At 39.6% G+C, this 20,951-nt stretch overlaps 1 protein-coding gene across 5 annotated transcripts in view; it reads left to right on the top strand.

Moving 5' to 3' along the window:
• Positions 1 to 11,972: 11,972 nt before the first annotated feature.
• Positions 11,973 to 20,951, top strand: part of lmo7b (LIM domain 7b) — a 34,572-nt gene continuing 25,593 nt past the window's right edge. For 3 of the 5 annotated variants that reach the window (XM_034300256.2, XM_034300255.2, XM_034300253.2), the window contains exons 1-6: positions 11,974 to 12,222; positions 12,784 to 12,883; positions 16,676 to 16,746; positions 16,881 to 16,950; positions 18,044 to 18,150; positions 20,188 to 20,218. In XM_034300256.2, coding sequence (XP_034156147.2) covers positions 12,815 to 12,883; positions 16,676 to 16,746; positions 16,881 to 16,950; positions 18,044 to 18,150; positions 20,188 to 20,218 — 348 coding nt within the window. In that variant the 5' untranslated portion in view covers positions 11,974 to 12,222; positions 12,784 to 12,814. Of the gene's footprint in view, positions 12,223 to 12,783; positions 12,884 to 16,675; positions 16,747 to 16,880; positions 16,951 to 18,043; positions 18,151 to 20,187; positions 20,219 to 20,951 lie in introns of all 5 variants that reach the window. The other 2 variants (XM_034300257.2, XM_034300254.2) reach the window with 2 other exon arrangements.

The following is a 20,951-nucleotide window of genomic DNA, read 5'->3' as shown; positions in this document are numbered from 1 at the left end:
AGCTCTATCTATCTGTGAGCCATATTTTAGGTTTAGCTTAAGACATGTTGAATAAAAAAGATACTGGAAAGGAAAAACCCTGAAGTAAAAGAAAAGCTCTGAGTGAGTGCAACTGTAGGTAGGTTGCTAGCAGAGCTAGTGATGTGTGATAATAATGTAAAGCCTGGGGCTAGCGTATGCCTGACTGCTCTAACACCTGCCCTCAAATCCCAGACACCGCACTAATGAAGGGAAAAACATGGTTTGTGTGTGTGTGTGTGTGTGTGTGTGTGTGTATGTGTGTGTGTGTGTGAATAAAAACCTGAGGCTATTCTGGAGGTATATCAGTGTCAAGTGGTAGTGATGATCGTAGCCACTCGCTGATTTGATCCCAAACAGAGTCTCCTCGAACTTCACCAGTCTTCCATTCATCACTACAAGTGTGTGTGTGTGAGTGTGTTGAGTATGTGTAAGTGTAAAGATATATATACACACACCACACACATACTACTGAGGACTGTCAGAATTACATTTTCCACTTTTAGCCTATTCATTTAATAATTTTCTAAACTTCTTGCCTAAAATCTTTGTGTAAAAATCTTTGTGTAACATGATGTAAAAAATGAACAATGTATGTCTTAATAGTATTAATATTGCATCATTTTTTAAATAAGTGCTTATCTGAGTAGTTTATTTTACTTATTTATGCACTCCATACCATGACATTATGCTATACTTTACATAGTGAGCATATGTATTGAATAGATAATCATTTAGGATTTGCCTTCTGTGTAAAAGGGACTGAAATACTTAAAAGTATAAATCCAAATTCACCTTTCAGAGGAATCTGACAGCCCTAATACACGCTCACTGGCACTTATATATAAGAAGGGATTCGTCTTCGCTCTCAGATCTTCACAAGGATCTGGAGCCGTAGTAAATTATTCGTAACCACAGTCTGTTATTAGGAAGCTGTTGAAGCACAGCACCTGTTGGAAGTGGGCTGGAGTCCCTCTCTCACTCTCTCTCTTTCTATCTCTCTCTGTATCTATCTATCTATCTATCTGTAGTGAGGAGGACAGACCTGCTGCCACGGCAACCCCATAATCACACTCCTGAACACCTTCCAACCTCCCCCATGCCACATTTCTCTCTTTCTCTCACTCCCTTTATCCTTCTCCCACTTATGACATAGACAAGCGAGAGGAGTATAATGCTCCACATTCAATCTGTAAGAGAAAGAGTCTACATTATTTAATAAGTATCATGTGTCTATTAACAAATATAAAGATTGCTGTTAGTTGGCGCTAAATTCTGATCTGCAGTCCTACTCAAAGAAGTAGAAAAAGACCTAAGTACAGTGGACAAATTGTGAAATACTGTATGTTTAAAATTGGGTTGAGTGACACTGTTGCCAGATCTACAGTTTTTCCACAGCTAGTTTTCTATCTTCTGGAACAATGTATACATGAGCGGTGGATGTGGTTGTTGGTTGACCTTTGTTGATTTTCCGCTTTTTCTTTGCGGCACGACAGAGGTCCTGCTCATGTAACATGGTTTCCTCTTAGATGGATCTCTTCCAGGTGTTTCTGTTAGAGGCAACTTCTTTCCAGTTGTTGAGACTGATGTTGAATTTCTTCAGGCTACTTTTGATGTTGTCATTGACTTTTTTTTTTTTTGCTCCCCTTGTCATCGCTGTCCTTCCTTCAACTGGGCGTACTGAATCTGCTTAGGGATGTAATATAATAAGATATACTATGTGGACACCTGTTTGTAGACAGCTGACCATCACACCCAGATTTAGTCCCTCTTTGCTGTTATAATAACCTCCATTCTTCTGGGAAGGCTTTCCAATAGATTTTGGATTTGTGGCTGTGGGGATTTGTGTTCATTCAGTGACAAGAGCATTAGTGAGGTCAGGCACTGATCGAGTTGAGGAGGTCTGGGGTGCAGTCGATGTTCCAGTTCATCCCAAAGGTGTTCAGTGGGGTTGAGGTCAGAACTCTGTGCAGGACATTTGAGTTCTTCCACTCCAACCTTGGCAAACCATGTCTTCATGGCGCTTGCTTTGTGCACAGGGGAACATGTTTGGGTCTTTTTTACTTCCAGTGAAGGGAAATTGTAATGCTACAGCATGCAAAGACATCCTATGCTTTTCTTTGTATGCTTCCGACTTTGTTGCAACAGTTTGGGGAAAGACCACATATGGGTGTGATGGTCAGGTGTCCACATACTTTTGGTCATAGAGTGTATTATAACTCCACTTCCACCACTGAAGAAAGGAGATCAACAGCAATCTGTATGATATCTGTATGGGACCATCGACAGTCACCAGTGCAGAAATTCCAATGATTCTAAAGGTAGATTTTTCCACATGGGATGATTTTTGTCCTTTGCTTTAATCAAGGAATTGTATCTGCTCACTACCCCAGTCCTGAGTTTGTGTGTGTGTAAATTAACATGTTAGATGTGTGAGATCCACCATACTTATCTGAACACACATGGGAGATGAATTTTCTTGTTAACCCTATACTGGGAGTGATGGGGGTTGAGATAGTTGAAATCTCACTGGACAAGCACAGCAAGGGTTGCCATGGTGATCTAATCAAGATGTTTGTGTTTGGGAATGAAGCCTGGTACACCCCACATATTTATATATATTATACTATATATATATATATATATATATATATATATATATATATATATATATATATATACCACCTTCATAATTGGATACAGATAAGGATAAGTGATTTCTCAAGGCCGTGTACTATCACAAAACCCTTTTCCAAATCCTTCAAGTGATTACGATTCGATCACAGCACTATTACACTTCCCAGCATCCACCGTTATCAGTATAAGTGAATCATTATAACTTGGGCGAATCAATAGGCACCTAGACTCAACCTGAATGAATCAATACTTGTTCTGAGCCTAGTGTATTGGGGGGGGGGGGGGGGGGGGGGGTGTTAAAGAAGAAAAGAAATAATACACAGACTATCAAGACATAGAAACAGAACAATTCAGACAAATTGTTTAAAAATCCAGACATTATTTGGAACTTTTTGTTTTTTGGAATCCTCAGATAATGCATTTTTCCTCCGTTGCGCTACTCCCCTGGCTTAGAATAAGGCGTCTTCTTGCCAAACTGTTCTTGGAGATCAACTCCCCCACACACACACACACACACACACAGAGTCTGCAGGGGGTCAGGGAGTGTATATATATATATGCACGTGTGTATATGAAGACAGCATTTCCTCATTTGCAGTGTTCCCACAGCCTCCATTTTTTTGCTGTTGTGCTTCATGATCAATAATGCTCCAATTTCGCTGACACACTCTGTGAGTGTGCATATGTGTGTACTTGATTATGGGTTTTGAAATTGAACGTTTGGTAGTTGAGAAATTCCTCCCCTAACCGAGTCAGCCATTGATGAAGGATTTCCAGCATCCTCTGCTAATTCGCTCCAGAAACCCAAGTGGCCAGACATCATTTATTGGAAATGCTTCCCACCCTGAATCCCCATCAGATTTTTATTTGACTTTTGCCGAGGGGTGTGTGTGTGTGTGTATGTGTGTGTGTTTGGGTTGTTTGTGTGGACAGCAAACACACACACACACACAAGCACAAGCACTGCCACGTCGTTTGGGGTCTGTTTCGGCCCCCTCGCAGCCCCCAGCGCGCAGCAGGAAAATGGGAGACAGCCCTGATCTGTGGCGGGGTTGAATACTCGGACGATGAGAACATGTGGTGGAGTGAAAGAGGGGGGGTGCTGACTGGCCTGTGGAAAAAAAGAAAGAGAGAAACATGTCATGATTCAGAGGAAAAATAGTGCATTTTACAACCTTGTTCGTTCAGATTGGAGGCATGTAAAAGCAGATGTGATATTAGAGCTTTGTGATTATGTAGATCCAATCACAATATCAAAACTAAAATTTATACTGAATGTTTGAATGATAAGTAATGCAGAAACACACGTACACACACACATACTCATTCAGAAGAGCCAGATGGTTGTAGGCTGAAATGCCCATCAGCCTGGATGACAGGAAGTAAGCATACCGGAAGCATCTTGTGATAAACATAACACATGCACTGATAATATATGTAGTGCTGAGATGTTATTAAGCTTTTGATTAAAAAGAGAGAAAGAAAGAAAAACGGAGAAGAAAAGAGGAGGCCAGACTAGACAAGCCGTCTGTGCGACAGAGCCGATAGAGAAGTCTGAGTGTTAAAAGGAGGAGGAAGAGTGATAAATAAAAGGTTGGCTGGGAGTATGAGTGTGATCTGGGGGAGAGGAGGGAAGACTTGGCGAGGCCTGATGTTCCTGGCGAGGCCCTCGGCCCCGTCTCAGAGTGGCTCTGTTCAGAAGAGGAGCTCGCTGTTTTTTTTTTGTTTGTTTGTTTTACTTTTTTTAATGGCTAGAAATGTGGAGCTCATTCGCACCACAAGCTCTGCTCAGCATTCCAACACACAACCGCCACCATGCTTCATTTCTACAATATGACATCACTGGAATTCTTAATTATTGTAGAACAGTATTGTAGAATACAGTATTTTTGCAATAATAATGGTAGCATGTCAGTAGTTCATGCAGTTCTGTGCATGGTGTAATGTAGTATAGAAAAAGAAGGACTAGTCTATGTGGCTATGTGGTAGCTCAGTGGTTAAGACGTTGGACTAGACTGAACAGTAGGTCATGCTCCCCCAAGTGTGTATGCACTTGGATGGGTCACTACACTTATAGTAATATACTGCTATACGCCAACATTTTTTATACACTGTAACACTGTATCACTGCTATACTCCAGCCTTTTTTCAACCTAATCCCTATCTCCTACATCAGTAGTGTATGTGTGGTGCATCAGGTAGCATTGCTCCCTGGTTGATCCTGAGCTCAGGTTACTGTCTGCACAGAGTTTTGCATGTTCTCCCAGTGTCCATGGGTTCCTCTGGGTTCTCTGGGTTCTCTGGTTTCCTTCCAAAAGCATCCCGCTAAATTGCCCCTAGGTGTTACTGAGTGTATGAATGTATGTGTGTATGATGCCCTGTGATTGACTGGCATCCCATCTTGGGACTTTGTTCATAGGGTGTATTCTGCTTCCGTCTCCCGATCCATTCAGTCTCTGTCTGTCTCTCCGCTGAGGTCGTCTTGAAGAAACGCACACAGACGGAGATTTGAAAATTTTGTTGTTTACAAAACTCAACACAGACATCATTAGTCATTCAGATAATTCAGAAAAGAGCTTTTGGAATAGTTTCTAAATGACTGCTTGTAACAATCGTTTATGATTAACAATATGCAAGAAATCAAGAAAATAACGCTTCTAAAATTGACCAACTCTGAATCATGCAGTTTTATGTGCTTGTCATCACATATTTTTCGAATTAGATTATGCCAAATCTAGGGTGGGTCTGGTTACAGGGAGCGCTAATGGTGTTTTGTGTGTGTGTGTGTGTGTTAAAGAGACCAGAATATGCCCTATACAACACAGCTGGTTACGGCCCCTTCTGCCCCCCCCCCCCCACCCCCCCCAGCCGACGTTGTTCTCTGGTGCCAGGTTAGGACAAAGCTACAGTGTTCCACACACACAACAGCTGGGCAGCTCCAGGTGAAACAGACCACCAGAATGTGGCCAGGGACACCACACACATGCACACTGCCTGAGGTCCTTGCTGTGGCAATTACATATGCAGCACTTCAAGTGGCCTACAACTGAAGTCATGAGCAAATGCATGCGTAAAGAAGCATGCATGAAGGAGAAATGCTAAACAGTGATGGAAATGATGTGAAGAAATACAGCTCCTGCAAACCACAGTGCACTGCGGTCAGGCCACAGAAACGACATGTTTATTATGTTCGCAGTCAGCACAGGATTCATTGTTTACTCGCCGAATGCTTGTGACGCAAGTTCACAGAACTCATTCACGCAACACAGGCATGTTTATTCGTTCAGAGATCGATATTAATTTTGTCACTTTACTCTTAACAAAAAGGAGGACTGCTTTTGTCTCCTGAAGCACTATAACACCATTAGTAAATATAGCCAACCTCAAATTCCTCACTCGCTGAAAGGATCCATTTGTAATTTTTAGACCCCTCCCCCTACTTAAACTGACTCCGCCCCCTCTGTTGAAGTCTCTTATACCTTGTAGGTTATCTTTTAAATTAAAAGAGCCAGAACTGAGTAGCTCTGCTGTGATGTGGAGCTCATTTCCAGCACAGAAAATTCCAGAATAACCCCTTAGGATCTCACCAATGTTACAGTCTTACAGCAAGATCGCTGTGGAATTATATACACTCTCAGAAAAAAAGATTTCATCTACCACCCTAAAGGAGTATTCACTTTGTTCTTCTATGGGAACCTTACAGTAGAACAGAGAGTCCTTCATGCATGCTTCTTTACGCATGCATTTGCTCATGACTTCAGTTGTAGGCCACTTGAAGTGCTGCATATGTAAACTTTACAGAAAAGGTACTCAGTAGAACCCCGTTAGGGAGCTAGAACCCCTAACCGCCCCAAAAGCCCTGGAGGATCCCTTTTTGCTAAGAGTGCAACTAATATTTAGCTATGTTTAATGTCACAGTAGTTTATTTAATACCTTAATTTTTAAAAAACTTAATTTTAGAGGAATTCTAGCTGTTTATATTTAGCATATTGGGGTTTAGATTCAGAGTAATGCTAGTTTCTGGCTTTAAAACCTTACTTTATAGTGTTATAAGCTAGCTAGCTAACATACTCCAATGTCAGCCTTTCAGTTGTACCACGTTAGCTGTATTTAATACTTTTTTTTATTAATATTTTTGCTAGCTAGCTATTTATGTTTAGCTAACATACTCCAGTGTCAGTCCCTCAGTGTAATACTAGCCACTTAGCTGTAATTAATTCCTTATTTCATAGCACTTTAAACTATCTAGTTATTTATGTTTAGCTAACATACTAAAATACAGGCTCCCAGTGTAATACTAACCAGTTAGCTGTATTTAGTGCCGCATTTTATAGCACTATAAGTTAGCTAGCTATTTATGTTTAGCTAGCAAACTCTTTCCAAACCTAGTTAGCTTATTTGAATGCTATTTAGCTAGGGTAAGTGAATAGTTACACAATTTTTGATGATTAAAAATACTTCTCAGTGTATTTAACTAAGGCAGATAAGTAAGGGGGGGCACGTGACAGCACATGACCTTCACGTAAACAGCGTAGTTACATATCTACATGATTTCAGCTAAACAGAAGCCTCTAATGAGCAACCATTTCATGCCAATATTGCAAATTACAGCATTTTTATGGTATCTTATAACTGATATTTAAAATTACAGATCTTGGAATCTTTAATGTCTGGAGGTTTAATGGAGGTAGACAGAAAAATTTATCAGCTGCTATGACATGCTTGGCTAGCTGGTGTTGCATTACCTGGAAAAAAAATCTAAATATTTAAATGTGGCTATTAAGGACAGACTTTATGTGAAGAAAGACTCTACATGAGGAAGACTACTTATGTATGATCTAAACCTCTGACACCACCACTGGCGGACCCTCAAAATACCTGAATACAAATGAAGCATGGATATTTTCCCACTTCAAGCCTTATTTTGCTACAAGGGCGAGTTGCATGTTACAGTGATTAGCAAAAAAGGCCCGGTCTCTCGAATGTCTCCCCACAGTGTAATGAGATGACAGCAAACCTGAGAGTGAAGTGAGAGAGAGAAAGAGGGAGAGAGAGAGAGAGTGAGGGTGTGAAAGAGATGGATGTTATTTTTTTTGCGGTAAGACATGTATCTGAAAAGCTCAAAGCTGAAAGCAAAGCTGTGGTGCAGAACAAAAAAACGAAGACTGCATTAAATCCGACCTGACCTCATTTTAAATACCTTTATATAGCCATTGAGTTTTTTTTTTTTTTTTTTTTTTTTTCCAACGTTCATGTTTCAGAATAGCATACCATATTGAAAATGTGCAGATTTAAAACCACATGAAATAATTTTTTTGACACTGTTATACTTGTTTGACACTTTTCTTTATCAGGTAGGTATTAAGCCATGCTTCAGAGTACACTGATCCCTGCTTTTATTTTAACTATGAACGACTGATGCTCAAAGATGTGTCACATGCGACTGAGGTGGAGACCCGGCTCACACATAGTGATACGAATATAGGGCAATGCTACACATGATTGTGTGTGTGTGTGTGTGTGTGTCTTACTGTGAGATTATCAGACAGCAGGCTAGTCACACAGGAAACCAGTGGGCAGACAGTCTTGCATGCTGCTCCAGCTCTGGTTACAGAACTTCCTGTCGCTGGGTGAAGCGCTTCCTGTTCGTTCTCCACCTGATGAAAACGAAATAGAGGCTTGTTAACAGATTGTGTTTCATCTTTATGTGTATTTCATTACAATATACAATAGTATATATAGTATACTATATACAAATATAATATATACAGTATGTACAGTATATATAATGTATGTATGAACCAATAAAACACACAGAGCATCGGGCTGTATTATGGAAAAAGTTATAATATTGTCGTATTCAGTGATGACTGGAGAGATATTAGATGTATGATCTATCAATATCTCAACAATTAAATTATTTGGGATGAGCAAAACATTATAGCAAGAAGCCTCTTTAATACCATAATACAAATGATGTGGGGCAAACTACTACTACTACAACACAAACAAATAAAATACTTTTGTGTAATTTGTACTTTGATTGGACAGTGGGTGCTTAAGCTACTTTTAGTTTCTCCTCCAAAGTTATCTTGGGGACAAAAAAGGATGATAAAGTAAATAATCCACCTCATTCACATTCATTTCACATGAGACTGTATTTCATGTATACCTTCTGAATCACTGTTAATGCATAACAGATGTGTCTAAAACTAATATCAGCCCAAATGGAGATCTAATCTAGGTTAGTGTGTCACTCTGGGCAATCACCTGACATGGTTGTCACTGATAGGCTGCGAGAATCTACAATCTTGGCGAGTAAGAATTCAGCCCCAGACTCATTTCTTTATTCTTCATACCATTCTGTCTGTTTTTCTTACCGCTGTTGGTGGTACTGTTGCCCCCGGTTCTACAAAAGTCCAAAATAATCAGATTTAAGACAACAGCAGATAATCTGATGATGTTTTATATTGTCTTATATTGATGTTTTTTTAAATCGTTGAAGACACAAGCCACCCATCTCTAGTACTGTAAGTGATAAAATATGACACCTACTTTCCTAACCACTTGAGAAATTCTATGTATATCTGCATTATATCTAAAATTCCTGGATATTATGATATTAAGAGTTTTAGATCAGCGATACATACTGCTAGAAGCATAACAGTGAAATCTGACCATGGTTATGAATAATGTTAACCAGTGGCTTACCTGTAAATTATAGAGAAGCAGACCAAGAACTGATCCCTGGAGGAACACCATGAGTGACAGGGCAATGATTCATTCATTCTGTTTACCTCTGGTGATAAACTGTTGTCAGTTTGTGACCTGATCCATTCAGGACTGTACCAACAATATCAACAGAGGAGAGGAAAGAAGTATATCATTATTTACTGTATCATATGCGGAACTATGAATTTTAAAAGCACCATCATCCAAAAAAAAAAAAAAAAAAAAAGGAAAAGCTGGGTAAACTAAAGAATTAGTACAAAAGATTTATTTGTCTATATGTATCGGTGAAGAAGGTTAGCATATGGATGTAATAGACTGTCAAAAAGATGGTGGCTGCAGGATTTCATTCACGGTAGACATTTCCACAAAGTAGAAAAACTGCCTGAGATGACATGAGGAAAAACTTTGAGAGGACCCAGACTCAAAAGGGAGCCCATCCTCTACTGGGTGACACTGGATCATGGGATTATAATTCACTCCTATTATAAAATTGTATACTCAGTACTACAGTACTAAGTGGTTTGAATGGATGTGGACAGTGTTTCTGATTACAGAAGCAGTTCTTACATGTTTTTGAATGGGTCATGAGGTGAGTGGCACCAAAAAGAATATAAATAACCAGAGTTTAGGTCTGATCAATGACTTGTTCATGTTATTTTAAATTTAAATTAACTTAATTTCAAATATGGCTTAACAAATCAGTGGTTAAAAGCTTAACCTCTGATTAAACCTAGATTGTTTTTGGCTATCTACCATGATAGTCTAAAAAAATTAAGCAGAAATAATGTTACTCTTCAGAGCAATTATTACTGTTACTTTTACCTTCACGTTTTAAGGAAACTAAAATAAAAATAAAAAAAATCCATTTCCCACAAGCCATCTAATATATGCTGGCATTTTAGAAAATATAACCATCTCCGATGCAAGATTGAAATTAAATCCCAACTGAGGTGTAAACTAATGGAGTATAAAGTAATGGAGCAACTTGATTAAAGCTAATCTGATACTGGATAATTGTATAATCTGTTTTGAGTGATATCTTAAATGCAATCCAGCACTGACGCCTCACTGCTGCAGGATCCCCGGTTCGATCCTGAGCTCAGGTTTCTGTTTGTGTGAAGTTTCACATGTTGTCCCCATGTCTGTGTGGTCTTCCTTCAGGTTCTCCAGTTTCCTCCCACCTCCCAAAAACATGCCAATAGGTGAATCAGCTATGCTAAATTGCCCCTAGGTGTGAATAATATGTGTGTGTGTGTATGTGTGTGTGTCTGTGTGTGTGTGTAGCCCTACAATGGACTAGTGTCCCATACAGGGTATATTCCCACCTCACACCCAGTATTCCCATGATATGCTCTGGAGCCACTGTGACCCTGACCAGGATTAAAGCGCTTACTGAAAATGTATAACGGAGGCAAAAATGAAGCTTCTCCTCATCCCTGCCTGCCCCTCAATCAACTACAACCTCACCGTACAGCTAGGCTCAACCACACTCAAGCCAACCAGGACAGCCAGAAACCTTGGGGTGACTTTTGATGACCAGTTGAACTTTGCAGGCCACATTTCAACAACCGCACAGTGCTGTAGGATCATTCTGTATAACATCAAGAAAATCAGACCCTATCTCACTGATCATGACACACAGCTACTAGTCCAGGCTCTTGTGCGCCACTCCCGGGCCTCTCAGCCAGCTCCATCAAACCCCTTCAGATGATTCAGAATGCAGCAGCACACCTTGATTTCAACCAGCCCAACAGGACCTATGTCACACCCCTCTTCGTCTCCCTCCACTGGCTTCCTGTAGCCATCCGCATCAAATTCAAGGCCTTGATGCTCACATACAAGACCTTGTCTGGAACAGCACCCCCTTACCTCAACACACTCCTTGAGGTTTATGTTCCCTACCGCAACCTGCAATCAGTTAACGACCGATGCCTTGTAGTGCCTACTTAGCGAAGCATGAAGTCCCTTTCCAGAACCTTCAAACTGACTGTCCTTCAGTGGTGGAATGAACTTCAAACCTCAATCCGGACAGCAGAATCCATCACTGTCTTCAAAAAAAACGGCTAAAGACCCACCTCTTCCGTGAACACTTAACTAACCCCTGACTTTTCCCCACTCAAAATAATAATAATAATAATAATTTGCACTTCTACCTGCTCTTACATCTCTACTCTGTGCACTCTGCTCCTCTCGCACTCAATTAAAAATCTTGTATGGTAGCACTACTTGTATTGTTCTCTGCTTGACGTATCGCTTTGCTTGTATTTCCTCATTTGTAATTCGCTCTGGATAAAAGTGTCTTCTAAATGAATAAATGTAATGTAATGTAAATGTAAATGAATAAATGAATTAACTGCAATCCTGATGATGTTAGAAATCAAGCATCCTTGTCTCTGAGCGAGTATTATGTAGGAAAAAATACACCAGTCTGTCCTACTGAGAAGTGGAAATTGTGGATTTGGCGCCATCTTGTGGAAGATCGAACCAGCACAATGCAGTTAATTTAATAGTCAGGGCGTGGCTTCGACAGCCTTTATAAGCGAAGGCGTGGCTTCGACTGACTTTATAAGCGAAGGCGTGGCTTCGACTGACTTTATGAGTGGGGGTGTGGCCTCGTTGTGGCGCCGCATCACTCTGCCTGAAGTTTTAAGCGGAACCTGCTGTCCTTGTCTTCAGCTGCTTGTATTTTGAGCACTTTAACGGGACTTTTGTCGTGTTTCCGGGTCACGTGAAGGGCCAGGTGGAGTGAGATTCAGGATTAACGCAGCAGAAACACAGAAAGAAAGGCTCCATCTTTTGCACGCTAGTGGGGAATTAGACAAGGTGCGTTTTAAGGTGAGGCTGAAAAAAAAAGACACACGGGAAGCGGTTTATTGCACTGCAGGGCGTGGAAGTGAGACCTAAAATAACATTTTAAACGTGATTTAAAATATCTCTGCACTGGTAATTTGAATGAATTACAGTCTAAACTACTAACATTCGGGTTTATGCATCAAACTTGGGTGTAACAATATTCAAGGCTCCTGCAGTTTACTTCCAGGTGAAATACTTTTAAAGAAGCAAAATAATTAGCTAAAAGAAAACTTTTTTCAAAAGTAAAACCCCTTGCAGGCTGCAGAACTACACAAAAAAATGCTGTATTGCAGTAATATTGTTACACATTGTGGCCCGCCATAGGTGCATTAAAACCAGTGATCACGTGACACATCACAGTAATCTGGCCTTGAACAATAGTAGTTTTTTTTTTTTTTTTTTTAATTTGTGACCAGAAGGCTCACAGAAACTAATAAAATATATTGTAGGTTTTTAAAGTGCTCATTACCAAGTGCATATCTTCAAGTTGTTCTTGCAAAGACGAATATTGTGATCAAGATGATCACCTGATATATTGTGCAGCTCTCACAGGTTGGTTTGAAGTAGTTTGGTGATGGAGTGGAGAGAGCAGACGGCAGTCGGATGTGAGGTGGCGTTCAGAGAGGCACAGCGATGGATCGAGGTAAGAGAGAGTTCATCTTCCACCTAAAGAGATCACGTTCACACACATGGGGTATGCCCAGGTTTTGCTCCATATTAAGTTTACATCAGGATGCCTGCGATCATGCTTTAGATTAATACAAGCATAAGGTTGAGAGACACTCTTAGAAATGAAGCTGAACTACCAAACTGTCTTGGCCGCTGCCATGGTGCCATCTTTTGTACCTTTAGTATGTATCCTTTACTAGGAAACAAGAATATAATGTAATACTCACTCACTCACTCGCTTTCAGTATCCTGATCCGAGTCACGGTCGATCCCGAGCCTATCCCAAGATCACTAGGTGTGACGCGAGAGTACATGCTGGATGGGTCCCCAGGCCATCGCAGGGCACTACACACACACTCGTTCACACACAGGGGCAAGTTATCTTATCCAGTCCACCTACTGGCATGATTTTGGGATGATGAGAGAAATCAGAGAACCCAGAGGAAACCCACGGACATGGGGGAAATACTACACAGAAACACCACACAGACAGCAATCCAAGCTCAGGACTGAACCCAAGACTCTTAGTATAGTATACCTTTAAAAAATATATATAATTTATGGTATATAATTGGATCAAATAAAAGGACCATCTTTAAAGCTTTACTCTAAAAGCTAATAAATGTACATCACATGCACCTTCTGAGGTTTAATATACAATATACATACAAAAGATGGCGGTCCCACCCGAGCAACAAGGAAAAGTATATTTTGGTACCCTTCTTTCTGAGAGCACAGCGGCTGAAGCGTTTCTGAACTATTTGAATCATTAGCTCATCCCACTTTCTGACGATCTTCAATTCCATTATCATGATACTTCATATTTCATATATTAAGCCACAGACTGTCAATAATTAAATAATGACATGGTGTTTTAGTTACATGTTGTGAAACCAGTTAGTTCCGGTTTCACTCGCGTTATAGCAGATATAAATGGTTGTTTTCTCAGTTTTCTTTTTTTTTTTTCCTCTCTTAAAGTTCACAAGACACACACACAAAACACAAATTCAGCTTGTCATGTAACTGAGAAACCACAAGATGTAAGCTCCTCCTCCTCTGAAGACCTTCCCATGGTGGAAAACCTGCTGACTGTTAAAAAGCACTGACACTGGAGACTCCTTCCATAAATATTAAACATCTCCTTACAGGAAACTTCACCATATCAACAATTTTTCGTTGTTCATTGTTAAATAACACATTTTTTAAGTATTAGTTTTAGATTACATGGAGTTTATTTGAAGGATTATCGAATACTTTGTAGCTACTATTACTCTCTAGTATCAGCTGACTGATGTGCTGTAGAGCTGAACTGTACACGCTTCAGTTTAGGCTTGTTTCTTATCTTTGTCTGATCAGGTGTGTGTGGACACACACAGACTCACAGTATTGAGCTTGTGCTTTATGGTTTGATAGCAATGCTGTAATAATCACTTTGAATGAATGAGGTACAGCAGTGCCTTCAGTAAGCCCTTTGTTCTCTCTGGTGTTAAACGCCACCAACTTGAAGCTAAATATAACACTCTCTCTAAACTTGTGCGGCTTTGAGTGTTCGAGTCATATTTTTCAGTTCAGACATCACCGACAGGGTTGCCAGGGTTTCCTTTTTTACATCATATTGGGCTAGTTTTGGAAAAAGTGTACTGGTGGAACCTTGGGCTAACTTGTGGCCTCCAAGATCTTGTTTTAAAGCAAGTAGTCTGAAATAAAATAAGTTAATTTGCAGAAATATAGGATATGTCAAACAAAGGGAAAGTGTAAGTACAGATAGTGTATCTGATGAGCAGAAAAGTTTGTTTTAGGATATAATTACATAAATGCATCTCCTTTTTTCAATACCTGCACTTCTTGGTCTAGTTTCAGGTCTATTTTTGGATTTTCTTTCAGGTAAATTTTAAAATGGACAACAGCGTTTCAGGCTGTGGTGCAGCGTTGCTATGGTGAAAAGCCATTTCCTGTTTAGACATAGCACTGTTTCCTTTTCTGTGAATTCAGCTTTCTTGTTAAGCATGTACTTGCTTCCTTGCCACTCTGCCACTTTATAGATTGGATTATAATGCACTAGCACATGAAGCTGTGTATCCCACATATCCCAGCTGAACTGAACTGGTTTTGTTTAGAGTGCATTTGCAGGCTCTTGGTCTTTAGCTTTTCTGATATGGTGCTCACGTACATTTGCTTCCTAGAAGTTCTTGTTTTGGCTTTTTCACCGTGTGAGCTGGACCACTTGCTGTGTATGATTATGTCGGCTATTGTCAGAGCGACATTCCATCCACGCAAACAGGCTGATGAGAAAGAGCACGGGTTTGAGAACACACTGACCAAATACAAAAGCCCTCTGTAGGACCCCTAATTCCTTAGTGTTCACTAATGCCTCGTATGCCTTCACATGGCAACTTGCTCTCTCAGATCTTCCACTCTTTGGACTGATAAAACGAAGCCTGATTGCTGTCCGGCTCTTTAATGAGCGCTGATGATGTATAATACAGTTTCAGAGGCTCTTGTGTAAACTGTGAGAGATCAGACACCCAAATGCCCTCTTCGCTTTTAGTAATTAATCTCATGTAATGTTGTTTTCCCCCTTTAATTAAATGCTTGGTATTTGGATAAAATATCTTATCTAAGCAATTTGTTAATATTTTCCTACTTACAACTGCACTAATTGACGGGAAAAAATAAGGATGTGCATCGTATGAGCATCGATAGTGATACAGAAATGAGTAACTTTCTAAGTATTAAGCAATCATCTGCATCATGAAACATTTTATTTAGCTCCATTTATGTTTCTGCTAGCATAGAACTCCTGGTGCCGAGGTTTATGTTTAATGTATTATGAGTTTAAAGACTATAAGGGTGGCTAACCTGAGTGCGTAGAGCAGTATCAGCAAGCGTGGTCGTTAAATTGAGCTCTCAGTGCTCGCTGAGTTGAATTGCTCGCTCTCTCACATGTGGCACTTTCTCTGCATGTTTACTTTCCTGCTTCACACTCGTGAATATCTGTGGATTCACACAATTCATGACACCTTGAGCTCATTTCTAAAGATAATATTTAACCGCCATGAGATGTTTCAACAGGTTACTTGTATTCTAGGAAGATGCTGTAGTAGCTACTTTTGATATTTTCAGATTTTTTTACATCTCGCCTTTTTTGCAGTACGGCAATATCGGTCAGGTTTGTTCAACTGGGGTCTAGCAGATGAAGGGCCAAATGTGTTTAATCAAGAAACTGAAAAACTCCTCCATATTTTTTTGTATATTAATCATGGCACCATGAATAAACTAATTCTAAAACCAACTGTGTATCATGAAACTGTCAAGCAGTTGCGAACACATCCAGTGCAAGGACATCCACTCTCCTTATCACTGATGTATCTGACCATTTCTGTCCACTTGTCTTTATAAATGTCTTTCTGTGTTGAATTTTAGTAGCTCAGATAGCTAGTTGAGCATTTTTGACCTGACTTTGTTTGAACTGATCTTGAGTAGCATTAATTAATGCTAGTTACAATTGGCTGTTAACATTATTGTGCAGGACAAACACTCAAAAGACATTTGCCTAATGCATACCAAATGGTGATCATACATTTTTTTTCCATTTTAATTGGCTGAAAAAACGGCAGTTAAAACGTACCCAAGGGCTGGATTTGGCCTGCTGTGGGTAATAGCATAGTGTACTGCAGTGTTTAAAATGTTAAAGAAGTTATTATTCAATATAAATTTTTGTTCAAGGATATTTGATCTTATTTTAGTTTAACTTCTTTCTTTGCAGGAAGTGACCAAGAAGAGATTCGGGAGCAGTAACTTTAGATCTGCCCTGGAGAATGGAGTCTTGTTGTGCGAGTGAGTGGAGAGAGAAAAGTGCTTGTGCTTTATGTTGGTAACTAGGCAGAAATGTTGTGAACGTAATCCTGTTTTGTGTAGAGGAGTGATGATTTGGGAACTGTCAGATGAATGTGTTATTCGTGTCCACACAGCCTGATCAACAAACTCAAGCCCGGGATCATCAAGAGAGTGAACAGACTCTCGACCCCCATCGCCGGATTAGTGAGTGCCGTTTTACTTGATGTACCTCTAAAGTAGTTAAGGCCAATTTATACTTGAAGCATGATTTTGCATGTGCATCCAGAAGTGCGTCAAAAAGAGCAGCATTATTCACACACTCGCCTGCATACTTCATATACGTCTGGTGGATTAAAAGCAACATCCATTAGATGGTATATCGGAGCCCAAACATCTCTGTCCGTCAGGTTTCCAAGTCGAAATGTAAATTGTTTAGTGATTTGATGCACAGTGATGTTAATCACTCTGACGTGCTTTGATAAAACTTTCTGCCGTCATCGTGATTGTTGTCATGATCTGCATCTCAAATCGAAAACGCTGACCTTACACTCAAAAGTATTTACTAATCTAGAAAATGCAGAAGACTGGTATGCAAAACAGACCTTTCAGAAGGTTTGAAGACTACGTGAGAGGTTTGTAAAATTCAAACGCTAATTCTAATAGGGAAACTGGTTAGTATTGGTGCTCAGTAATGATCTGGAATAGTATGTGATTTGAGACACGATGCTAGTTTGTTTTGGACACTATCACATTGTGCTTTGCCACACCCCCTACAATTTCTACTGGTGTTGCTCAACATGTCGTGTTAATTTCTGAAGATGTGTACAAATTAAGCTCGAAATGACCACAGGATATGCACAGCAGCCATCTTGCATATGCGTATGCATAGTTAAAAGCTAATAGAATTCCAGCCTTTGGTTTTACATGCAATTTTTAAGGCCCAGATGTTTTATATTAACATCAGTAAAGGCTTAGTTGGCTGTCATACTCTCATTTCCATTATCTCCAGTCAAATAGGAAAAGAAATTGGTGTGTTTGCATAAATGTTTGACTCAGTTTTACCTGTAAATCTGCTACTTCCATCTCTGACAAAGTCTGCTTTAATTCTCTGCTTTAATTTGGCTACCTCTTTGCTCTCCTCAGTTCACATTAAGTAAATACACACTGGGGCCGGCAGAACAAATTTCTCTGCTAGTTTCACGAATGGTATTTAAGTACAAATTTCCATGTTCGTGGAAATGCTGAGCTGCTTCCATGCCGAACCGCTTTAACACACTTCCCACTTTACTGTCTGCAGGACAACGTGAATGTGTTTCTGAAGGCCTGTGGAAAACTCGGGCTGAATGACGCACAGCTCTTCCACCCCGGAGACTTGCAGGACGTGTCCACTCGCGTGACCGTCAGGTAATCACCCAAAACACACTCCATGGATTTCAGGCTCGAGACGATTGGATGTAGCGGAATATTTATGAAAGCTGGTAAATAATCACTGGGGTGAAAACAAAACTGTACCTTATTGGTCAGTTTATACAAGGTGCAGATAATGGCTCAGAAAGTATTGGCACCTTTTTTCCACATTATTGTGCTATAGATTTAATTTAAAATTAAGCTAATTACTAAACTAATTGGCCATTAAATCAACACAAAGTAATTCTTAATGAGAAAACAAACAAATTTGTAGAATATTTTGCATTTTGACTTTGGTTTTGATGTTTTATAATATTTTGCATGCAAGATGACATAGTTTAGATACATAGTTTTATTTCCTTGAGCTTTTTTTTTTTTTTTTTGGATGCTATTAACCTTGTAGCTCCTATTTAGTTTGCTGCAATTGCCAGGAAAACAGAGCTACCCAATCTTGGATCTCTTATTCCCAGATGTTTTTGTATTATTCATTTTAAGGAACAATCCTCGAAATCCCTCCCAAAGTTAACTTGGGTTGCTGAAGTTGAAGTTGTTGCTGATGCTAGTCCTTCATAGTCCCTGGTGTCACCAGCATTTTAGTGGCCATTTCACTCGATAAGCGTCAAAGCACAGCTCACACACTCAAGTCTGAGTCCTTTAAAGCCGTGTCCATGGTGAGTGTGTTTGGAATCTGCCGATGTGAGGGATGTGAGGGAATGTTATTGCTTTACCCTCTGACCTGCGGCCTGTCGTTAAACCGCTCAGGATAACTGATGCACATCAACGGACAACTGGTCTGACCGCAGAAATATGTGTCTACTTTACACTAAAGAGTGACTCTAAATGAGTGCCACACTCACAGAAAGGAATAATCCAGCATTTTTAACTTGATCCTTATTTACCACTTCTGTAGTGTTTAATTTACTACAGTCGAGAATTTCAGCATGTTTTCCAGTACTGAGAAAAATACAGAAAACCCCTTTACTCAAAGCTCACTTACAATTGAAGTCTAACGGCAGGTTATGGGGCTGCCTATAAACGTTTAAATTAGACGACCATATGATGCAAATTCAAAACTATAACTGTTTCACTGGAACCACAGAAGTGTTGAGACAGACCGAGAGTTTTATGAAAGCTGTCCTTTAAACAACCAAGACAGTACAAAGTAGTTCCAGTTACATTCCCTGGCCTGAAGATTTCATGGTATAAATGTGCCATAGAACTGCATTGGTCATGCATAACAAGTATTCTCCTCTGGAAGAAAGTAGTTTCTGAAACAGTTTCTGAAAAATCTGTACAGATTTTGACTATAGAATTCATGAGGTGTTTAGCCTAAATGTTTTTTGACTGAATTGCCCTTATACATTTTATTATGAATGAGTTTTTAGTAAGCAATTGTTATATTCTATTTTCCAGTACAGGAAAATGAGCTGAATTTTAACCTAGTAGAAGAGAACCAAATGTCACACAGTGAATAGTACATTTTTCTCCTTGCATATATACTTGAGTATGACGAAAAAGAGGATAAAGCAGTTTTACTGGTGCCGTTATTCCCTCACTATAACGATTAACGAATTGCGATTAACTGTGCAGCCCTTCTCCATTGAGCTGTTTCCAACAGCATGATTTGTGTGTGTTAAGCCTTGTTGGGTTTGGCTGGATGGCAGCATGTCTTCCAAATTTAGCCTTACGACCCCGTGCTGTGGTGAAACTATAGCAGATCTATATATGTTGAGCGTCTATTTTCGTCTGACTTTCACCCACCTGCCCTTATTACTGTATAACCCGAAGTCTTCACTACAGATCCCCGACTGTGTGACAGCTTCTGAGTGTTATTTACTGTGCTGTTCATGTTAGAAAGTGTTCAACCACTCCGTAGACCACGTGTTTGTGTCTACACGATGCATCCACGTGCGTAAACACATGTCGAGCGAGTCGATTTAATGGAGTTTTGGGAGATCACTGCAGATCTCTGGCAGTTTAGCAGAGTAGCTGCTTTAAACCTCCAGCTTACTGGTTTCATTTGTGTCCTTACAGGCGTCAGGAGACTTCCAGGAGACTGAAAAATGTAAGTCGAATCAATTATTGTTTGTGTTTCAGAGCTTTTCAGCTTTATGGATCGATATGATGTTATATTCATATTACATATGTTCAGTTTAAGAATTATTAGCACTCTTGGTAAAGATGGGTTTAAAAAAAAAAACAAAAAAAAAAGATTTATGGTTACTTAATTACTTAATTAAACCAATCTTTAATTGACATATATTTATTCTAACAAATCTGCATGTGTCAATTATTGGCACCCCTGTGTTTAGTATTCACTTTAGTGCAACTTTCCTTTGCCAGTGTATTAGCACCTTCGCCTATAATATTTTCTCCAATAATGCTTGATGAGATTGTAAGATACTGAGCAAAGAATCCCTTCAGATCCTCCAGGGTTTGCTTAGGGTGCCAATAATTCTGGAGCTGCCTGTATTAATCCAGAACACGGTTTTGAGTCTTATTTAGCTTTGACTTGATATGTAGGTTGAGGTTGAGTACTGAACAGTGAGATGTAGATGTGTGTTCTGATGTTATCTGGTTTTGTACTACAGTTGTATGTAGTTTTATATTAATATTAATTTAAATGACTTACTAATTGCATTTACTGTCTGTTCTTTTATCATATTTTTTTTTTGGTACACGTTCAGACTGTTTTGGCATTTTAACATTTCTCTCTGTAAAATCTTAAGCTGTAAAGCTACCTTGCACAATGGGTTTTTAGTGTTTGTTTGCTCAATGAGTGGAAGATCTTTCTGGAT

This window comes from Pangasianodon hypophthalmus, chromosome 26 (assembly GCF_027358585.1).
Source record: "Pangasianodon hypophthalmus isolate fPanHyp1 chromosome 26, fPanHyp1.pri, whole genome shotgun sequence".
Lineage (NCBI taxonomy): Eukaryota > Metazoa > Chordata > Actinopteri > Siluriformes > Pangasiidae > Pangasianodon > Pangasianodon hypophthalmus.
Note: the sequence above shows the minus strand (reverse complement) of the source record. Positions and strands in the feature narration are given on the sequence as shown.